The 17,784-nt window shown below is 40.6% G+C and overlaps 1 protein-coding gene across 8 annotated transcripts in view; it reads right to left on the reverse strand.

Moving 5' to 3' along the window:
• Window positions 1–5,673: 5,673 nt before the first annotated feature.
• mecom (MDS1 and EVI1 complex locus) overlaps window positions 5,674–17,784 on the reverse strand; it is a 135,210-nt gene continuing 123,099 nt past the window's right edge. For 5 of the 8 annotated variants that reach the window (XM_088301154.1, XM_088301151.1, XM_088301152.1 and 2 more), the window contains 9 exons: window positions 17,541–17,631; window positions 16,582–16,608; window positions 13,115–13,281; window positions 12,892–12,969; window positions 11,383–11,552; window positions 10,061–10,205; window positions 8,318–8,563; window positions 8,050–8,236; window positions 5,674–7,471 (listed from right to left, as the gene is read on the reverse strand). In XM_088301154.1, coding sequence (XP_088157280.1) covers window positions 7,337–7,471; window positions 8,050–8,236; window positions 8,318–8,563; window positions 10,061–10,205; window positions 11,383–11,552; window positions 12,892–12,969; window positions 13,115–13,281; window positions 16,582–16,608; window positions 17,541–17,631 — 1,246 coding nt within the window. In that variant the 3' untranslated portion in view covers window positions 5,674–7,336. The remainder of the gene's footprint in view (window positions 7,472–8,049; window positions 8,237–8,317; window positions 8,564–10,060; window positions 10,206–11,382; window positions 11,553–12,891; window positions 12,970–13,114; window positions 13,282–16,581; window positions 16,609–17,540; window positions 17,632–17,784) is intronic. The other 3 variants (XM_088301155.1, XM_088301153.1, XM_088301150.1) reach the window with 1 other exon arrangement.

Genomic DNA, 17,784 nt, shown 5'->3' on the forward strand with positions numbered 1-17,784 from the left:
TTAGGATATCTTCATACATTTAGTTTCATTGTCTTGAATTTCTGAATTAAACTGCGGGCATTTTGAACACGTGAGAGGCTTCCTTGTTGTGGGAAACGTGTGCTAGGTCAAAATACTGCAGGCAAAATATGCACGCATGGCTTTTGAACTCTCATGTGTAAATTGGGTTATCAGCTGGTAATGATTGTTGCTTATTGTAAATGATAAACATTGACTGGTGTAAATATTTTTTTCTGAACCAACTGAAGCATTGATATTGTCTTACAAAATGAAAACGTATTTTAACAAAAAAATACATTTGTGTGTCATGGGTGACTCCCATGTTGGTGGTGCTATATTGTGTTAGAATGTAGTCACTCCATTTTTGTGCCTTCCTTTTCTATTATATGTCCTGAGTGAAAGTCTCATTGATGGCTATATGTTGATCAGTGAAGCAAGTAATAATAAAAAAAAAAATGAAAATTGTCAACACCTCTTTTGAATTATCTATCAATCGTCTACACTGGAATGCAATGTTGTGTGCAATGGATTTGTGAGAGGAAGGAGAGATACGACATTTTTCAAGTGCACTGGAGCATTCCCTTTGCTATTGGCTAAAGGTGGTCGCGGTCTGGCAGAGGCAGGCAGGTGCCTGGGCCCAATGTGCTCGAATCTTAGCATCCCCAGGGTGACTGATGGGGGAACAACCCAGCAGTGGCGGATGGAAATCACCACACATCCTCCCTCTGGTGTTAGTGATGGATGGACGGGGGGCTGCTCCAGCTCAGCCTGTGTTGTGACAGGCTGCAGATGTACTCCAATAATGTTTATCGGTGAGGCCTTCATCTTCAGATGACACACACCTGTTTCCAGTCAAGCAGGCCCAGAATGGCCATCCATCCTTTAAACTCTGGGTGGCCACTGTATCACTATATCACACCTCCATAGTGCACAGCTATCCAAAGTAAGCTTTAAAAAGAGCATTTACTGTACTATGGTTTGGACCGTACCGTAGGGCCACAAATTTAATAAGCATGTCAAGATGTGATTGAAAAGTAGATTATGAGCAATAATTTAAGAATTTTCACAAAAATATGCCATTTAATTTTTTTTTATTTGAGATATTCAGAATGCCGTACCTCCATTTTTATGGGTTCCATATTGGTTGACATTAATGTAAATAGAATTGTAATATATGTTTTTCGAGATGTGAGCTTTGACTTGAGAGCACAGATTAGAGATGAGCGCTGTAAAGTGGCAGTAAACTCAACTCAACACACAACAGCAGATTGTCAAATAATAAACAAATCACCAAAAAAGCGACTTGGAGTTTTGAATAAATAAATAAAAAAAAGCATCAGAATTACACTTTGCTTACTTAAAACAGCCAAACAACTGCCTAAAGCCCCAGTGTCAAACTCAAGGCCCTTGGGCCAGATCTGGCCCATGAAATCATCTTAGGTGGCCCGTGAAGGCAAATCATGTGGATCGCGGTCATGTTTCTTATAAATTGTCTTTTGACAGCAGAAATGTGATATATTGCAATATATACTTATTACCAGTCTTACCCTTTTAAATAATTTTACTTTATTTTTATTTTTTTTTTTATACGAGGTTGGTTACAGAACAGATTAAATTCAAATGTTAAGGCACTCCTGTACAAGGACGTAAACGCTTTGCATCAGCAACTGGCTCCAGTCAGGAGCACAGAGACATCACCAAATTCTGACACTTTCAATTCACATAAATTGTCAACTATTATGCTATTTTCTGCTCACATACAGCCAAATGCCAAGAAAATGATATGGCAACAAAAGCATCTCAAGATTTTATCTGTAGTTAGTCTATATTGTTCCGTGATCAAGGTCGTCAACTGTTCACAAGCGTATAGGACATCAATACCTGTAAATTGTTCAGAAATTTTTAGTCTGTGAGGTAATCTGCACAAAATTACAGTACAATCTCCTCGATGTATATTTTGAAATTTCTCAAAACTCCTAGTTTACACTACACCTTTATTGTTCCAATTCCTGTATTTGCCCTTGTTTTGTGGTTTTGTCATTTTTTTCCATAATGCTACTAATTGTAACTGTGTTTTACAATATCAAAGATGATTCCTGTGCCAAGGTCAAACAACAAAGCTAGAGATGCTCTCAGACAATGCTATGCATACAAATGCATACTTCAAAGTTTCACTTGACTTTATCCCAAAACTTTTCTTATAGTTGAACTACCAAGTAAGGTCATTGTGCTAGACACCATTTGTAAATAGTTTAGTGTCAAAAGCTGTCCGCCTATTTGGGGGGGGAGAGACAGAAAACAAACAGGCAGGAAACAGATGAAATAGCCCATAAAAGGGAAGATCGGATCATGGGTACTTTTTCGTTGTAATTAGGCATACGACACTTTTTACAGCATTCACCTCACGTCCCAAAGATCATTTCTAACCTCTGCGTTGAACCACATATCCCAAAGGGCCATCGTGTTTAAACTCCAGCTGAAAGAGCTGACGGCGAAGATAAAAGATTGAGGCTGATCCTAGACCGTTTGTTTGGTTGTTGCCTAGAAAAGAAAGTATTTTAAAAAAAAAAGATGCGTATCAAACAGTCTCCCACACTCAGTGATGATGTAATGATTTATGTGATGGAGCCAATGAGTTACCTTTTTCAGAAAATCCCTTTGTTCATAATTTTGAAAGATACAGTTTCAACTACATTTTTGGCATCACCCAGAATGTCATCAAAAGTTGGATTTTAAAGAAAAGCAGCTGGTTTGTTTTGCTGTTGTTGTTTTCACCACATTAACAATGTATAGACTGTATTTCTGATTGATTTTTGTATACATCTTTACAGGGGAAAAAATAATCTAACTGAACCAGAACTTTTGACCATTGGTCAAGATTACTTATGAAGTATTTGTTTTAGGTATGTGTTTGTGTTGTTTTTTTTTTTAATGTAGGGCGTTTGTAATTTTTGTCAATGAGATTTCTGTGAGTGCATAAAAATACATTTAAAGAATACAATCAACATATCTATGTTGTCGTCAAATGTACCCCATTAGCGTTTCAGTGTTTTTCTTCACAATTGTGTGGAGGAAATTAATTAAATAAAAAAACAAACACAGGACCAGAATGCACATGCAAGCAGGATCTGATTTGACACATTGGTGACTAATCACACGAAGGGGGTTGATGAGAATGGAAAACAAAGGCAAGCAGCTGATTGGCTGACAGCAAAAGGGATGGCAGGACAGGCAGGTGATTTTTTTTTTTTTTTTTTTGGTGGATCTTCTCATAGGACTGCTATAGCTGCAATTGTGGGCCTAACCAGGAAGGACCAGTTGATGCTAATGCAAATGACAGTGAAACTGAAGAAAACAGACCAGGTGATAAATAACCACATTTTTACCAAAATAGTTGTACAGTAAACAAAACTGCTCCGTTCTTGTACTAACATACAATTTTGTCCAGCTGTTTTTACTCTGAGGTTCCATCAACAATAATAACTGTCGTCACTTGGGATTGAATGGATAGGTTTATTTTGAACATCTACCTTAAACTAATTTACTTTCCATCAGGAAAAGACAGGGATGTTGAAGGGAGACGAAAAGCAGAGAAGATGGAGAATTGGAATGTATCTTTACACTGCATTATGCAAGATTTACTATATTCATCACACAAATACTCTTTTGCCTTATGTGCCAACGAGTGCCATCCACTATCTTTCTCCTCTCTCAAGCTACGCCCATCCGTACCGCCTGCTCTGAAAAGGTTTCCCCGGCATTTGAGTCAGCATGTTTGCCAAGTCAATCAATGTGAGAGCTGCCAGCTATGGTGGCCCCTCCCTCTGGGGGCATGATGTATGTTTCAGTTACATGCCACGCAGGGATGATTGCCTGGACCAACGGCATAGAAAAGGAAGAAAAGGATGGAGAAAAAAAAGATGGGGCTTGTTCAGGAGCTGTGCTGAGGCCTGCGTGATGGATTTGGAGATGGTCATGTGCCAGATGCCCTATTAGCTGAGTGGCTTCGAGCCTCGAACAGGGCTGCCCACATCGTGCCCACAAACATTCTATAGGCATAACATGGTGAGGATCAAGACTAATGAGTTTCCTTAGACTTAAAACACATAGTATATATGACCCTGCCAGTCTGGCATTAGTTGTTACTTAATGAAGCCAACAAGGCATGTCACTGAGTATTCATTGTTATTTGTTGTATTTATCATACTAACAAGATCACAAGTACATTTTTCTTTGTAAATTAAAGTCACTTTCTTCCATAACAAATTGTTACATAATTACATAGCAAATTTCACATGCACCAGGGATGTGGCCAGTGGGGGGTAGTGTTAAGTGCCGACATTAAATTAAAGTTTTATGCCTGGTTTCTTCATGCAATGATGGCATACATACATGAAATATATTTGTTGTATTTGTTGAAAAGGAAATAATCAGCACCTAAACCATAAAAAACTAAAGACTTGTTAGAGTCACTTAAGGCCACTTGGGGGCAGTAGACATATTAAATGTTAACTTGTGCAGTCATGTACATGTGCGTGTCAAACACAAACAGCTATTTCCAATCAAAACGTTGTTCATACATATATATATATATATATATATATATATATATATATCGCCATATATATAGCCAATACATTATTTTTTATTTAGCAATTATAATTATACTGAAGCCCCAGCCAGCCATTTTGATTTAAATTTAAATTTCTAAATGTTATATCTTGCTTTATGATGGCTATATAATCAGCTAAGACATATTATGAAAATATAAACAACATTGCTTCATGATGGAGGATTTCACGTAATCAAACAGTCTTTATTTGGTCAGCCCTAGCACAGGGGGCCAAAGTCCCACTCAGGACCATTGTCATGGCCACTCCATTATGAAGTTGGCTTGCACCATCACTGCAGCTGACCTGATCAAAGCTGTACGACCCACACCGACCTCATCAACAATGCCTGACCCCCCACGACCTCATCAGAAGTGGACGCCCCGTGAAACCCTGAAGGGTGACCACAGGCCATAAGAAAACTCACCACCCATTAAAGTAACAAGAGCACTGTAAACGTAGCACGTCAACGCCATGCAGTCATCGACACCGTCATGCCCAATTCACCCAACTCTGCAAGCCCCCTTCCCGAGTTGCCCTACAGACAATGGGGCTGCTAAGACCTCCAAACGCTCCCGGCCACAATGTCCGCCCACGTCGGCTGGCAGCAGTGACAGAAAAGGGGGTGCGAGACAGGGAGGCCTGCTGCACGGGATGGGACTCTTATTGAGCGTTTGAGCGATGAGCCAGGTCATCACATCTACCCACCTCATCCATCATGCCCCACAAACAGACACAAATGAAGAGGACACATTCCTGCCTCCGCTCCCACTGCCACATTCAAGCCCACTCTGGCCTTCTGTCCCCTCTGTGGAAGCCAATGCCCAGGAATAAAAAAAATAAAAAGAAGCAGGGCTCAGGCTATCACTTTCATTTGCATTTGGAGGCCATGGGAGTGCCAGAAGAAAGTGCCAGGTGGTTCTCTGACCCATTTGTAGACAAGCATGTTGGTGGCGTAATTAAGAGCACGGGAAGGGGGTTATATGGGGTGCTGTGAGGGAGGTTACAAATGAATGAGTGAGTAAAATGTCTGTGGAAGAATAAAGAGCGGAAGACATGTAAATCCACATTGTAGTCCTTTATTTAGTTGTTCCTCCCACATTATTTGAATTGAAATGCATAACAGTTACATTGTAAAAAGCATTAAAATAAAAGTACCTCAACTTGCTGATTACTTTTTAAAATTGATTATAAACAAGGACACAAACAAAAACGTGGTCCCTCAAAATGGGAGAATACATAAGAGCAGTGTGTTTTATTATTTTTTTTTTAGTTTGGCACAAGGGTTTAACATGAACTGAAGGTCACACAAGCTTGCAGACAACCGTAGAAAATTTCAACACAAATCTTAGCAGACCAACCATGCGCTTATGAACAAATGATACCTGGGTTGTTTTATCTTTTAATGATTTCCTTCTTTGTACAGTTTTTTTCTTATTCCATTTTTTACAAATTAATCATTAAATTGTCATAAAAAAAAACCTAACCTATTCATCAACCAGTTTCATCAAAAGAATAAGGAGTGAGTTGTATGTTTAATACTATCTGGCACTCAAATGGAAACTATTAACCCCAATGAAGTCTGGGATAGGCCTGGAGAGGAATCTGCCATAAGCCGGGCTTGAAGCAGTGCTATTCAGTAAACAAACTACAGTTTGCCAAGAAATAAATACAATTATCAACATACAACAACAAACAACAACACCAAGAACACCAACAACATCAACAAAAATTAAAATTAAAACAAAATCATGATTGTCTAAAATGAATGAAAGACAAGAATGAATAGTTAACAACTAGCATTCAGGCTATTTAGTGGTATTATTGGCTGACTAGGATGGATTCAATGGTGTGGAAAAAGACAAATGCCCTTTATAGAACAACATTTAACTTCAGCACTGGCTACTTATCTCAGTAAAAATGTGTGTTTTCTTTTCATCCACTAAAATGACAATCTATTTATAACCTTTCCAGATTGCGTTGACGGCAGGATGGAACGCAGTACAGGATGCTCGGTAGACAATTGTGTACAGCGCAATGATTGTGCAGACACACAGTGAATACAGATTGGGAACTGGCATGATTTAGTTTTACCATCGGTTCTTGTGAGAACTTTTTAGGTACGGAATTATTTCAACCAAAGTTGTTACCACCGTTCATTACATCAAGTGCATTTTTTTAATTTATTTTTTTACAAGCAACACATGTGGACCCCCGGGGTTTGAATTGCATTACAGTTTGAATATACATTATGTCATTCAAGACAGTGTTCTTGTTACAGTTAAACATACTTTCCTTTGAGACACAAGCAACTCCATATTGTCACCCTGCTTTTTGTGAACTGGGCAGTGAATGCAGTCTATCAAAGATACATCAGCACATCTTCCATGTCCACCAGCTGCCTTTGGTGTGCAAATGATGAGAATAAATATGACTATTATTACTTTAGATTTATTATTTCCACCACAATCGCATCATCCTGGTAGGTGCCTACTAGGAAATCCATTTTAAGGTCTCAGAGGGATATTTTTCTCTGTAAAAGTTGAGGTTTTCTGGGCTGGAGTCTGCAAAGACCCTGCTTTGTGTACAAGGCGCTCCACTCAGCAGTCAGAAGGGCCATGATTCTGCTTAGCAGTCACTCCAAAGACATTGAGAGGAAGTGTGCCCCCATAATTCCATGAGTCAGGGTATAGGGGGTGGGTGTAAAAGTTGAAAAGCGGGTGTCATCATACGTGGCTGAGGGACTGGAGGGCACTGGATTCAGCAGCAGCCCGAGCCAGACTGTGCCACATGGAGGCTGGCGTGTGGGTGGCCGGGTGGAGAGAGTCCTTTTCAGCAAGAGACAGCATCATGGCGTAAGCCTGGGGAAGGACAGAGATGAGGATGTCATTTAATTGCCATACAACACACAAAACTGAAAGATAGAGATGATAAGTTTTGATTGCAGTGGCTAACTGCGTCATGAGAGCAGCGCCAAATGTTTTAACTCCAGTTGCCAAACGAGGTCACCAAAATATTACAAAGAGCTATTGGTTTGATGTTGTGCAGTCCGCCTACTTGCAAATTATGTATTGTTTTGTTGATGTTTCTGACAGTGTAAAGCTTCATAAAGACAGAAGAGTTTAGGGAGTATTGCCTTTAATATTATCAGATTGTGAAATGTTCATGACCTTCTGCCCGGGCAGAGTATTTGTCTTTTAAGAGGTGATTTAGACGAGTGATCGGAAAATGAAGCTTCATGAAGCACTTGTATTACATTTCCACTGCATCTTTAAACCACGAGTGCCATCTAGAAAAATAATCACAAGTGCTTCATGAAGCTTCATTTCTTCATCACAAATTTATTCAGATTTAATCAGATTAAATCAGAAGTTGACTAGCCTCACAGAATAGATTACAATAAGCATGGATTTCGAGGCTCCTTCCAAAATGTTGTTACCTGCGACTTTGATTTCCTAAAGAGAGGCTGCTTGACTGCGTCATTCAGCGAGGCAGGGGCAAATGATTGGTCATCTTCATCACCTTCCCCATCGCTCAACTCACTCTCCTCAAGCTTGTGGATGTCTGAAAATTGACGGATCTGATCCAAGGCGGAAAAGCCTCTTGACTCTTCCTCATCCCTATACCTTAATATGCAAAATATATATCTTGATGTCAGCAATTTCAATTAGAATTGGACACTTTTAACATTCAGGTATCAGATTTACCTCCTTGGAGAGATTTTACAGCTCTGGCTCAAGTCATTTGTCCGACTGAAGTCCATTCCATCTAGTATGATGTCGTCACTAACGTTGCTCGGGGGCATCTCCTCTTGGGGTTTATTCAGGGCATTGCTGGGCTCTTCCCCATCTTCATCGGCAGCAAGCTCGTCCGCTTCCTCGTCTTCCAAGTCATGTGACCCATGCCTGGACATCAGTAGAGTCTTTTCTTCTTCAAATGGGTTGCCATTGGCACTGCAGACCAAGAATATATCCAGCCATTATTAACTGAAATATTTTCATGCCATATGATTTATTTTGTGTTTGATATGTTCTTGCAAAATGTTTCTGCTTCTGTAAGTGAAAAACACAATGGCTAGTGGCCTATTGGACAAAGCCGCGAAGCAAGACATGGCAGCTGGGACGGACCACAGAAGATCTCATTTGTCATTGAGGCTGCAGGGCCCAAAGGGGCCCTGCAGCACCAACTTCATCATTGCAGCACTTAACTGGAGTGCTCAGCCTCCCTTCTTGTTTATCTTCACTACTATCTAGTAATCATCTAATAGGCAAAATATTTAGCTGACAGCCCCATTTGGAAGTTGAATTATGAGTGCACTGCCAAGCAGTCCATTGTGCTCTCCTTGTGGAGGGAAAGAGAACCAGCTATCCAAACTGCCAGAGTCTTCATTTTTCCTTCTGTCTCAGTGCCACAGGAAATCACCATTTGCTAAATCACCTGGAACCACATTCGGACTGATTCACTAATTACACTCAGAGATGTCTTTCGCCAGATACTTAAAAATCCTGCACAAAGAACTCTATGAGAAAGAGAAGTGCAGATAGGAAAGTAACACGTCATCACATAATTACTGTATACGATAGCGGAATTTATGGGAATACCGTTAAGTGTGTGCAGACATAAAAGATGTGTATAATCGTTTTTGCATTATCAGCTGTTCTTGACACTTTATCGCGTTTTAGAGTCATCTTAAACTGGGGAAGCGTAAGTTTGAGCCTGACAGGGTGGCATTTATGCCATGTTGAGCTCACACGGTTCAGAATAGTGACTCCTGAAGAGCCAGCTAGAGCTCTGTGATTAAGAAAACAGATTCGCTAATTATGCTTTCTAAAGTGGTAATTTGCTCGGGATAAAGTATCTATCAGAAGCAGTCAGAAGCGCACCATTTTGAAAGGAAACACAGGCCGACCTTGTGACCCCACCCCCTCTACCCTCTTCCTGTCGGCAGACATGTTGGTTCCAGATGTGGCGGGCTAACTGCTTCGCTCCCCCTTTAGGCTTCTCTTCCCATCCTCCCGAGGCTCCTGTGCCTGCTCCTGCTCTTGGAGGCCCAATCATCGAGCAGTCTACGAGATCTCTATCTGAGCGTACAATCGGGCCTGCGATCACACCGACGTGAGGCGCGTGAAAACAAACTCTGAGAGCCGAGCAGATTGCACAACTGCAATCTGACCTGATCGCAGCTCCAAGAATGTATTTGCATAATGCACAGACGAACTTGCATGCACAGAGACATCACCTGATTTAATGCACAAAAGAGCCATGATCTCCTTAAACGTTGACATGCATGATTGCTCTCTCAACAGTACGCAATTATAAAACGAGCCGGATTGATAGCAAAATGCAAGTCTAATACAAACAGAATGCTATTGACTAGTTTTTGTATCTTCCCCCTTTCTTCCATAAGAAAACTGACGCAAAAAGTAGAAAATGTATAAGTGTCTATCTACCCTTCTTCAGAGGGGTTCGGTGATGTTTGGCTTTGGCCTGTGTTGCCGATGAAATTTCTTATTTCATTGAAGTAAGCGTCTTCTTTGTCGTCCAATATGGCGCTGCTACCATCTTGTTCCGACTGTGGTGAAGACATCGCAGTGCCTGTGCAAAGAAACAAGGGAGAAACATTTCATTGTAATGTCATTATTTTCTGGTATTGCATGGAAGTTGATGCCTGATCAAAATTAAAAACGTGTAGCGTCTTGCACATTATTTCTTGGGACAAAATGTTCATCTGTGTGTGTCCGAGCAGCATCAAGTATTCCACAAAAAAAGGGTTCAAGTATGAAAACAAAAAGTACTCCTAATCCAGTCCTCACAATCCTTATTATTAATAACAATTCAGAACACTAACGGTTCTTGAGAACATGAACAAGATTGGTGATCCGGTCGTGTCTCTCATCTCCCTGGTAGTTAGCATACTCCTCAGCATGTCTAGTTGTTTAATGATGTTTGATTTCTTTAGCGTCACAACTTTCTCTTTGCATTTAAGACATGACGGAGAATCCCTGCGCGCAACAAAAAAAAAACCAACTTAATCTGGGTTCTATTTTGCCAGAAATTGGCTGGCTCTCAAAAAAGACTACGAATGAGGGCCAGCATATATTTTTCTTCCTCTTGGTGTCACTTTGTAAATACAATTTGCTGAAAGAGGTCATAAGTCTGAGCTACGATAGCTCATAAGTGATTTAAAAAGACAATGTTAACGCCACGGCGAAACTATTGGACGCACACGAACATTAAACTTTGACCTTAACGAGAAGACCGCAAAATATCATCCAGCGGGCCACAAATGACCCCCGGGCCGTGAGTATGAGACCACTGCTGTAGAACTCAACACTGGTCCATCCATGTATATAGAGAACTGTTAATATGAGTTTGTAACAGAACATCGGAAAGCTACAGAAGAATGACCAAAATGTGTACAAAGATATTAATTCAATCCTATAGTATCACTTTTTTTAAAATATGTACGTCAACATTTTGTTGCCTATTATTTTTTTTCTGGTCTTTCAGTATGTCAGCTATTGACTGTGTGAGATTCTGAGTCAAATACATTGAGCATGCACATCCATAAGATATGTTAATGATTACATAGACTCTTTTATGAAAGATGTTGTGCTCTTGTTGAGCGAGATAGCAGATTTACTGTAAACTATTATATCATGCCGCCTTTAAAATTATTTCGCAGCATGAGCTATTTGTGCAAGGACTCTTTCGGGACAGTTGCATTCAAGCTCTCATTCGGAATTAGAAATGAGGCTTCTCTGCTCCTCACCTGACAGGTTACCATTCTCGTGCTTCTTAAGGTGACGATCCAAGTTGGTTTGCTGACCAAAGCATCGATCACACAAGTGGCACTTAAATGGTTTCTCCTTGTTGTGGATGTTGCGAATATGTCGTTGCAGGTTGGAGGAGATGCTGAAGGAGCGGTCGCAGTATTTACACCTGCAGAGGGGAAAAAAAGGCATTTTAAGGACAAAACAAAGAGCAACCGACTTTGGAACTTCTGGTTTGTTGTGCAAGAATCATAACTGCATCTCTGATGCAGGACACACACACACACACACACAGTCCGAGCAATCCCAAAGATCCAGACATGATGGAGGAGCTTGTTTAAGATGAAACAGAATTGCCTCTTATTTCCAGCCAGCTCAATAAAACTGCATTCTTCTCTCACTCAATAAGCACGCAACAGATTGTGTTCTACTCCAGCAAAATTAGCCGCTCTTGCCAAGTTTCTTCATGCAAAATTATACGAGAAGATTACATCTTTTCTTCTGCTGGAATTAGCTTGCACGATTGGCTGTCCCTCAGGACCCCCCTGGTTATCACTATAACAAATTACAACAAACAGCGGTGATCTTTAATGGCATGCCAGTATGTGGAGTGGAGGCTATCAGGCTGGGGCAGTAGAGACCCGGGCTGGTCTTTCTCGCTCCCCTGTGGTCAAAAGGCCTCCTACAAGCTTTGGGCCAACATTCCTCCATCTAAGTAACTACAAAGCTCTGTTCTGGCTGGGGAATACTCATTATATTAATGAGGTAAAGGTACTTTTATGAACCGCCGATTTGCTTCATTGCAACTGTAGATGAAGTAGTAGAGAGGTTGAATGTAAATATTTTGACAATGATATGTCGCAAAAACAAGAATATGGACTTATGACACCCTTTCACATTGGTGACGACGGACTCTCCAGGTGAGGCATTTCACCAAAAAGATTGATAGATGTCTCAGAGAATCATGTGTGCAATATTTGCTTTTTCCTTTTCCTCTTGAAAAATGTGTTTGTCCAGGAAATGGGACAACATTTTTCAAGAGGAAGATTATTTAGCAGTATCGCAATTAGTCCAGGCGTATGAAGCGTGCGAAAACATGAACTCTCTGTTCTTACAGAGGAGAAGAATATCATGTCCATTTGCTGTCAAGAAACATTCAGTGCAGCATGGTACGTTATGGAGCATTTATGAAAAGGGTTTTGACAGCAAATTCTAGCAAATTATTCACACGATGGCGAGAGATATTGTTCTGACTGGCATTTTGTTTGTAGGACTATCCCCAAAAATGACTGTCATGAAGTTCTGGGCTGGCGTGGCTCACATCTACAAGAACTTGGAAAATTTGGGAAAAATCTGAACAATTATGGTACAGCAGTACAATTACTAAACTTTCTGCAGTTACAGTCTACTTGCACTGGGACCAAGGATAGCAGTGAACAGCCAGACCATGTGCTTGAGTGGCAACACACACAAATTATTATCGTAAATGAAGTCACAAAGAGTCTTACCTATAAGGTTGCTCCCCTGTGTGAGTCCTAAGGTGGCGTGTCAAGTTGGCAGAACGTGGGAAGATTTTACCACAATATCTATTCAAGGAAATTGAAAATAATAAAGAAAGGCTCTGGAACTCAAATGTGTATCAAAACACGGTATATGTTTTTGATTATTGCAGAATTCGTATATGAAACGATGTGCTTATACAATAAATGCTGGAGTAGATGCTGCCATTACCTGCAAGTATAGCGCTCCTTGCCCTTGCGAAGTAGTGTCTCTGGAAGTGTTGAAGGTGGAGCTCTGAAGTCAAACATGGAGGGAACAGAGCGCAGCAGGTCACTTGACTCTGGCTTCAAGGAGCCAAACGTTTCCAGCTTCTCGGCCATGTTCTCAATAGCTGACATCTGAAAAGAAGCAACAGGAAGATGAGCCTGGAAGAAGCCTGGAAGATTGTAAAACCTCAGGAAACACCATTCTGCTGCAATTTTATGCGCATGTATGTACTAAGCCTAATCTTTACCCGAACTCTGACTCCCACCCTAAACCTAACTCTAACCGAGCATTGAATCTGAACAGGCACCCTACATTTGTATTCCTGACATGTTCTGAGGAAGTTTTTAGTTGTTTCTCTTTCTCTCTCTTAAACAGGCAACACCTAAACATACAGACAAAGACATGAGAAAAGAATTAACGACTGTAGCCAATCTGCTAATGAATTTGACCAGTTGCTTTCATCAGATATCCTCGGAAGAATTATGCAGTCTTGTCTACACTCTATGTGGATATATGGACAAGAAACTATTTCATGGTGGTCATAGTTGATTAATTGCCACCTATGTGTATGAAAATAGATGTATGTGTGTGAGGGAGAAGAATGTATTTGTAATGCATGTGAGGGAGCATTGCGTGTGCGTGTGTGTGTTTACAGGCATGAGTATTGTCCGCGAGTGTGATTGTACGTGCCAAGTGTGTATCTGTGTGTTGTCAGATCCATGTCTGTGTGTGTTTGTGTTTGTGCGTGGAGTGATTCATGTCCACTGCTGGGCAGTAAACCATTCTGTGCACAATGCGAGCAGACAGCACATTCGTCAATATGAAAGATGTTGACATTGCTGATCAAGGGCCAGACATGGGTAATAATGATATCGCTGTGCTGAAAGGGGCGGAGTGGGGGAGGAACAGAGATGCAAGGGGAGTGAAGGGGGAGACAGAGGGGTGGTGGTCCCAGTAGAGCACCGGGCCTGACAGGCCATCCCACTCACATGCACAAGCACACCGGCCTCACACACACACATGCACCCCCGCGCACACACGCACACATTAAACGTATGCACACACACTTTTTTTCTCTTTTCCAAGGGAGCAGAAAAAATTTGCATTATTGTATGCGTATTGAATTTTCAGCTTGTTCTTATTTCATCAAGGCAACAAATCAGTGGTGATTCGGGTCCTCTACGGGAGCACCGCTTCGACTCTGACATTCCATCTCCTGTTTTCAGACCCTGTCGCGCGTAGGCTGTGCGCCAAGATGGAGTAAATGGCGAGCAGAAAGGTTGAAGAGGTTCTGAGAGGAAGCAAGATGAAGGGCAAGATGATAGGCAAGATAGAAAAAAAATGATGAAAGTAAAAAAATAAAAAACAATAGAAAGAAAGATAGAAAGAAAGACAAGACCTCGAAAGGAACTAATGGATGTCAGTGCATGGAGCCATGTGTTGGGAGCAACTGATTAGGAGTGACGGCGGAGAGTAAAGTTCCAGACGCAGTCGACATTCTCACTGTGGGCCGATGTGGATTATCAAGTTTGTTAGACTTTGATCCCCACCATTATTGTGATTGTAGTTTGCAACTGCTATTCATCATAATATAAGTTAAGTTAAGTTGTTGTTATTTTGTTGATCGCCTCTTTTATGTACACGGAAATGAGTGAAAACTTAGTGATACTTTGCTGTCCTACAATCTTGCCAACAACAACAATAAGTATTGAATTTATCAATAAAAAAACATTAATAACAATTAACAGTATAATATGTATACAGGCCCATTTTCTCTATGTAGTCTAGAGTAGGAATATCTAAATCTTGTTGTCTAAGGATATATGAAAAGTAAAAACCATTAACCACAGATTGCGCTTCAATGATTGATGTGTACGTTTTATGGATTACGTTGATTAAGTCTATTTGACTATGTCACAGTGCCTTGTGTGTGTGAAATGTTTAAGCTACTTAATGTCAAGAAAAGACCAGACTGTGCTCTGAGGTAATTTTCCCAAGGTCATACGCTCTACTCTTTTGTATAACAGGCCCCTTTGCACATACATTTGAACACGCAGACGCACACCTCATGAAAACCCCTTTTCATTCTCCCCAAGGCAGTGTTTAAGCATTTGTGAACTTGCTTGTTGCTGTAGTGTCGCAGTGGGACCAGCGGTTGATTGGCTATCTTCAGAAGTCAGTGATGCTGCGAGGGCCTAATTAGTGAGATGCATTCTCAATTGTTGATCTTTATCAGCAACCAGATGTTTGGCGAGAGGAACAAGCTCAACCCTCGACCCCCCGCCCCACTCCACGGGAGTGTCCCAAAGAGACTGTTACCCTTGGACACATGTAAATAGTCCCGACTAAACAACTACCTTCACAACACCATCCACTGTCCCCATTTCCATGCACATTTACAATAGATGCGCTTCATTATCTTCATAAACAAACATACTGTGTGTTCAAAAGTGGTTGCTTTGGGTGTAGCACTGCTGGAAATTCCCATTTCAGCCTTGAATTTAAATCAGACCATGACTTAATCAAGATCCAAAAATGTAAACTAATTAAAATAATTAAAAAGGGAGTGTGGGGATGGGGGGGGCAGTAAACTGCTGCATCAGTCATATGAATGCTAGATGTAATTTGTAAATTTGAAAACTAGCCAGCAGGGATGTCCATTGTCAAAAACACATCATATAAAAAAGTACAATCCAATTTCCAAATTCAAAACAGCAAATGTTATATAATTGGGAATTTGAAAATAGGCCTCAGACGTCACGCAGGATCTTCAAGGAGGTCAGATAGTCATGCAAGACTCTTGTAAAACTTCTACAAAGATATGAGTTCCAACAGCCACCCATTTTTGACCCCATGCACCCGACACTGGACTGACCCTTGTCGCCTGCCCCTTGATCTCTTATGCAAATTAACCATGAAGTCTGTTGGTCAAGCTGCATCTCTATCTATGCTGCTCACAGCAGTATGACAACGTGGACCAAAATGTTTTTTTTTCCTACATTTACAACTTAGCTCTAATGTTGACGATTCAAGAAAAAACACATACAGTGCGAAGTGAGCTGAATGAATTCTATTTGTGCGGTGGCTTGTGTCCCTATTAATATTATTATTAGTAGTAGTAGTAGTATTTATTATTATTATTATTATTATTATTATTATTATTATTATGATTTCCAATGGGAAACATTTCTTCTAAATGTGAGGTAAACTAGTAGCTCTGAATAAAATGTGTCGGCTTGTCGTTGTAAAGCCAAATTCGCTCAAAGTAGTGTGGGGGAGTAGAGAAATGTGAGTCATTAGCACCTCTTGAGAAATTAAGTGTTGTAACAAGATGGTGCAAAACAATGTGATAGCTGAAATGGTACATTGACACTCTTACACTGTTGATGCATCACTGTGATTAAAAATCTAAAAAAAAAAAGAAAACTTACCCAAGTACTCTGATCTGGCAAACGAAACTGAAGGGAGAAAAGAAAAAAAAAGTCAGAAAGTAGCAGAAATCAATGTCTTTGGCTTTACAGTATATGGATCAAAGAAAAGTGATTTGATGTGTTAAACTTTAACGCAGCAATGAGCTCCCTAACTCTGTAGTCATGGTGGCGGAATTGTAGATGGCTCTCATGGTTCCTAACACATCCTTGTGCTCAATAAAGACATTATAATAGCCACCAGAAAGTAATATGAGCCCATATTGCTTTGCAATAAAATACCCTGCCAGGAATTATAAAGCTGAATCACAAAAAGGTTTAAAAAAAAAAAGTATATAGACTTCCAGCTTTTCTTAGTTTGCCTTGATATATGGCCGAGTCGAGAGTCAGGTGACTAAACGCAAACCCACTCATAAGTATACAGAAGGGCCCCTTGCCTGGTGTGACTTGGACCTATACTAGTCTGGGGTTTCTGGGAATGATTTGTGTGTCCAGACATCATAAAGTCATAAAGATGGCCTAAGCACTCTGTTAGTGTTTCTACTGATAGGACACCTCATTAAGGCATGTGGGACGGCCATGTGGTCGTTGCAGGCTGGGCCTTTGCCACAGTCTGGACAGAGAACATAAATCAGGCAAATGAAACAGCCTGTAAAAAACAGACCTGAAATGGCCAAAAAAAGAGGGAACGGAATCATAAGCCTGAGAAAGGGCTGTTTTCACTTTCCGAGACCATTCTCACCCGCAACAGAGACTGATTAAATGAATAGAGTTCAAAACACAAACACACCTGCACATACATCGGAAAGTCTTCCACAGAAAGCTATAGCATAAATAATGGCTTTACGCACATATTGCTTTTATTCACAAATATACACACAAATGAACTTAGACACATTTCCATTCGATAAATATATATGTTCCAGTTCCCTCTCCATGTTGATAGCACAGTCGGAACATACCTGAGGATGGAAAAGGAAGCCTGGAGCTGGCCGCATGTACTTGTCTTTCAGCGTCTCAAACGGATCACTCATTCTCCTCTTCTCAACCCTGCTAATAGTAGATTTCTATCAGCTCTTAACACACAGATACATACGGAATTCGAAGGTTGCAATACAAAGACAAAGAAGCGACATGTGCCAGCTGTAGCCTGCTGCTGTTTATTTGGCAGCTGTGTGAGAATTTTTGTTTTGACATCTCATTCAC

Source organism: Idiotropiscis lumnitzeri, chromosome 7 (genome assembly GCF_059441095.1).
Source record: "Idiotropiscis lumnitzeri isolate Australia: NSW breed Sydney's pygmy pipehorse chromosome 7, RoL_Ilum_1.0, whole genome shotgun sequence".
NCBI classification, from domain to species: Eukaryota; Metazoa; Chordata; class Actinopteri; order Syngnathiformes; family Syngnathidae; genus Idiotropiscis; species Idiotropiscis lumnitzeri.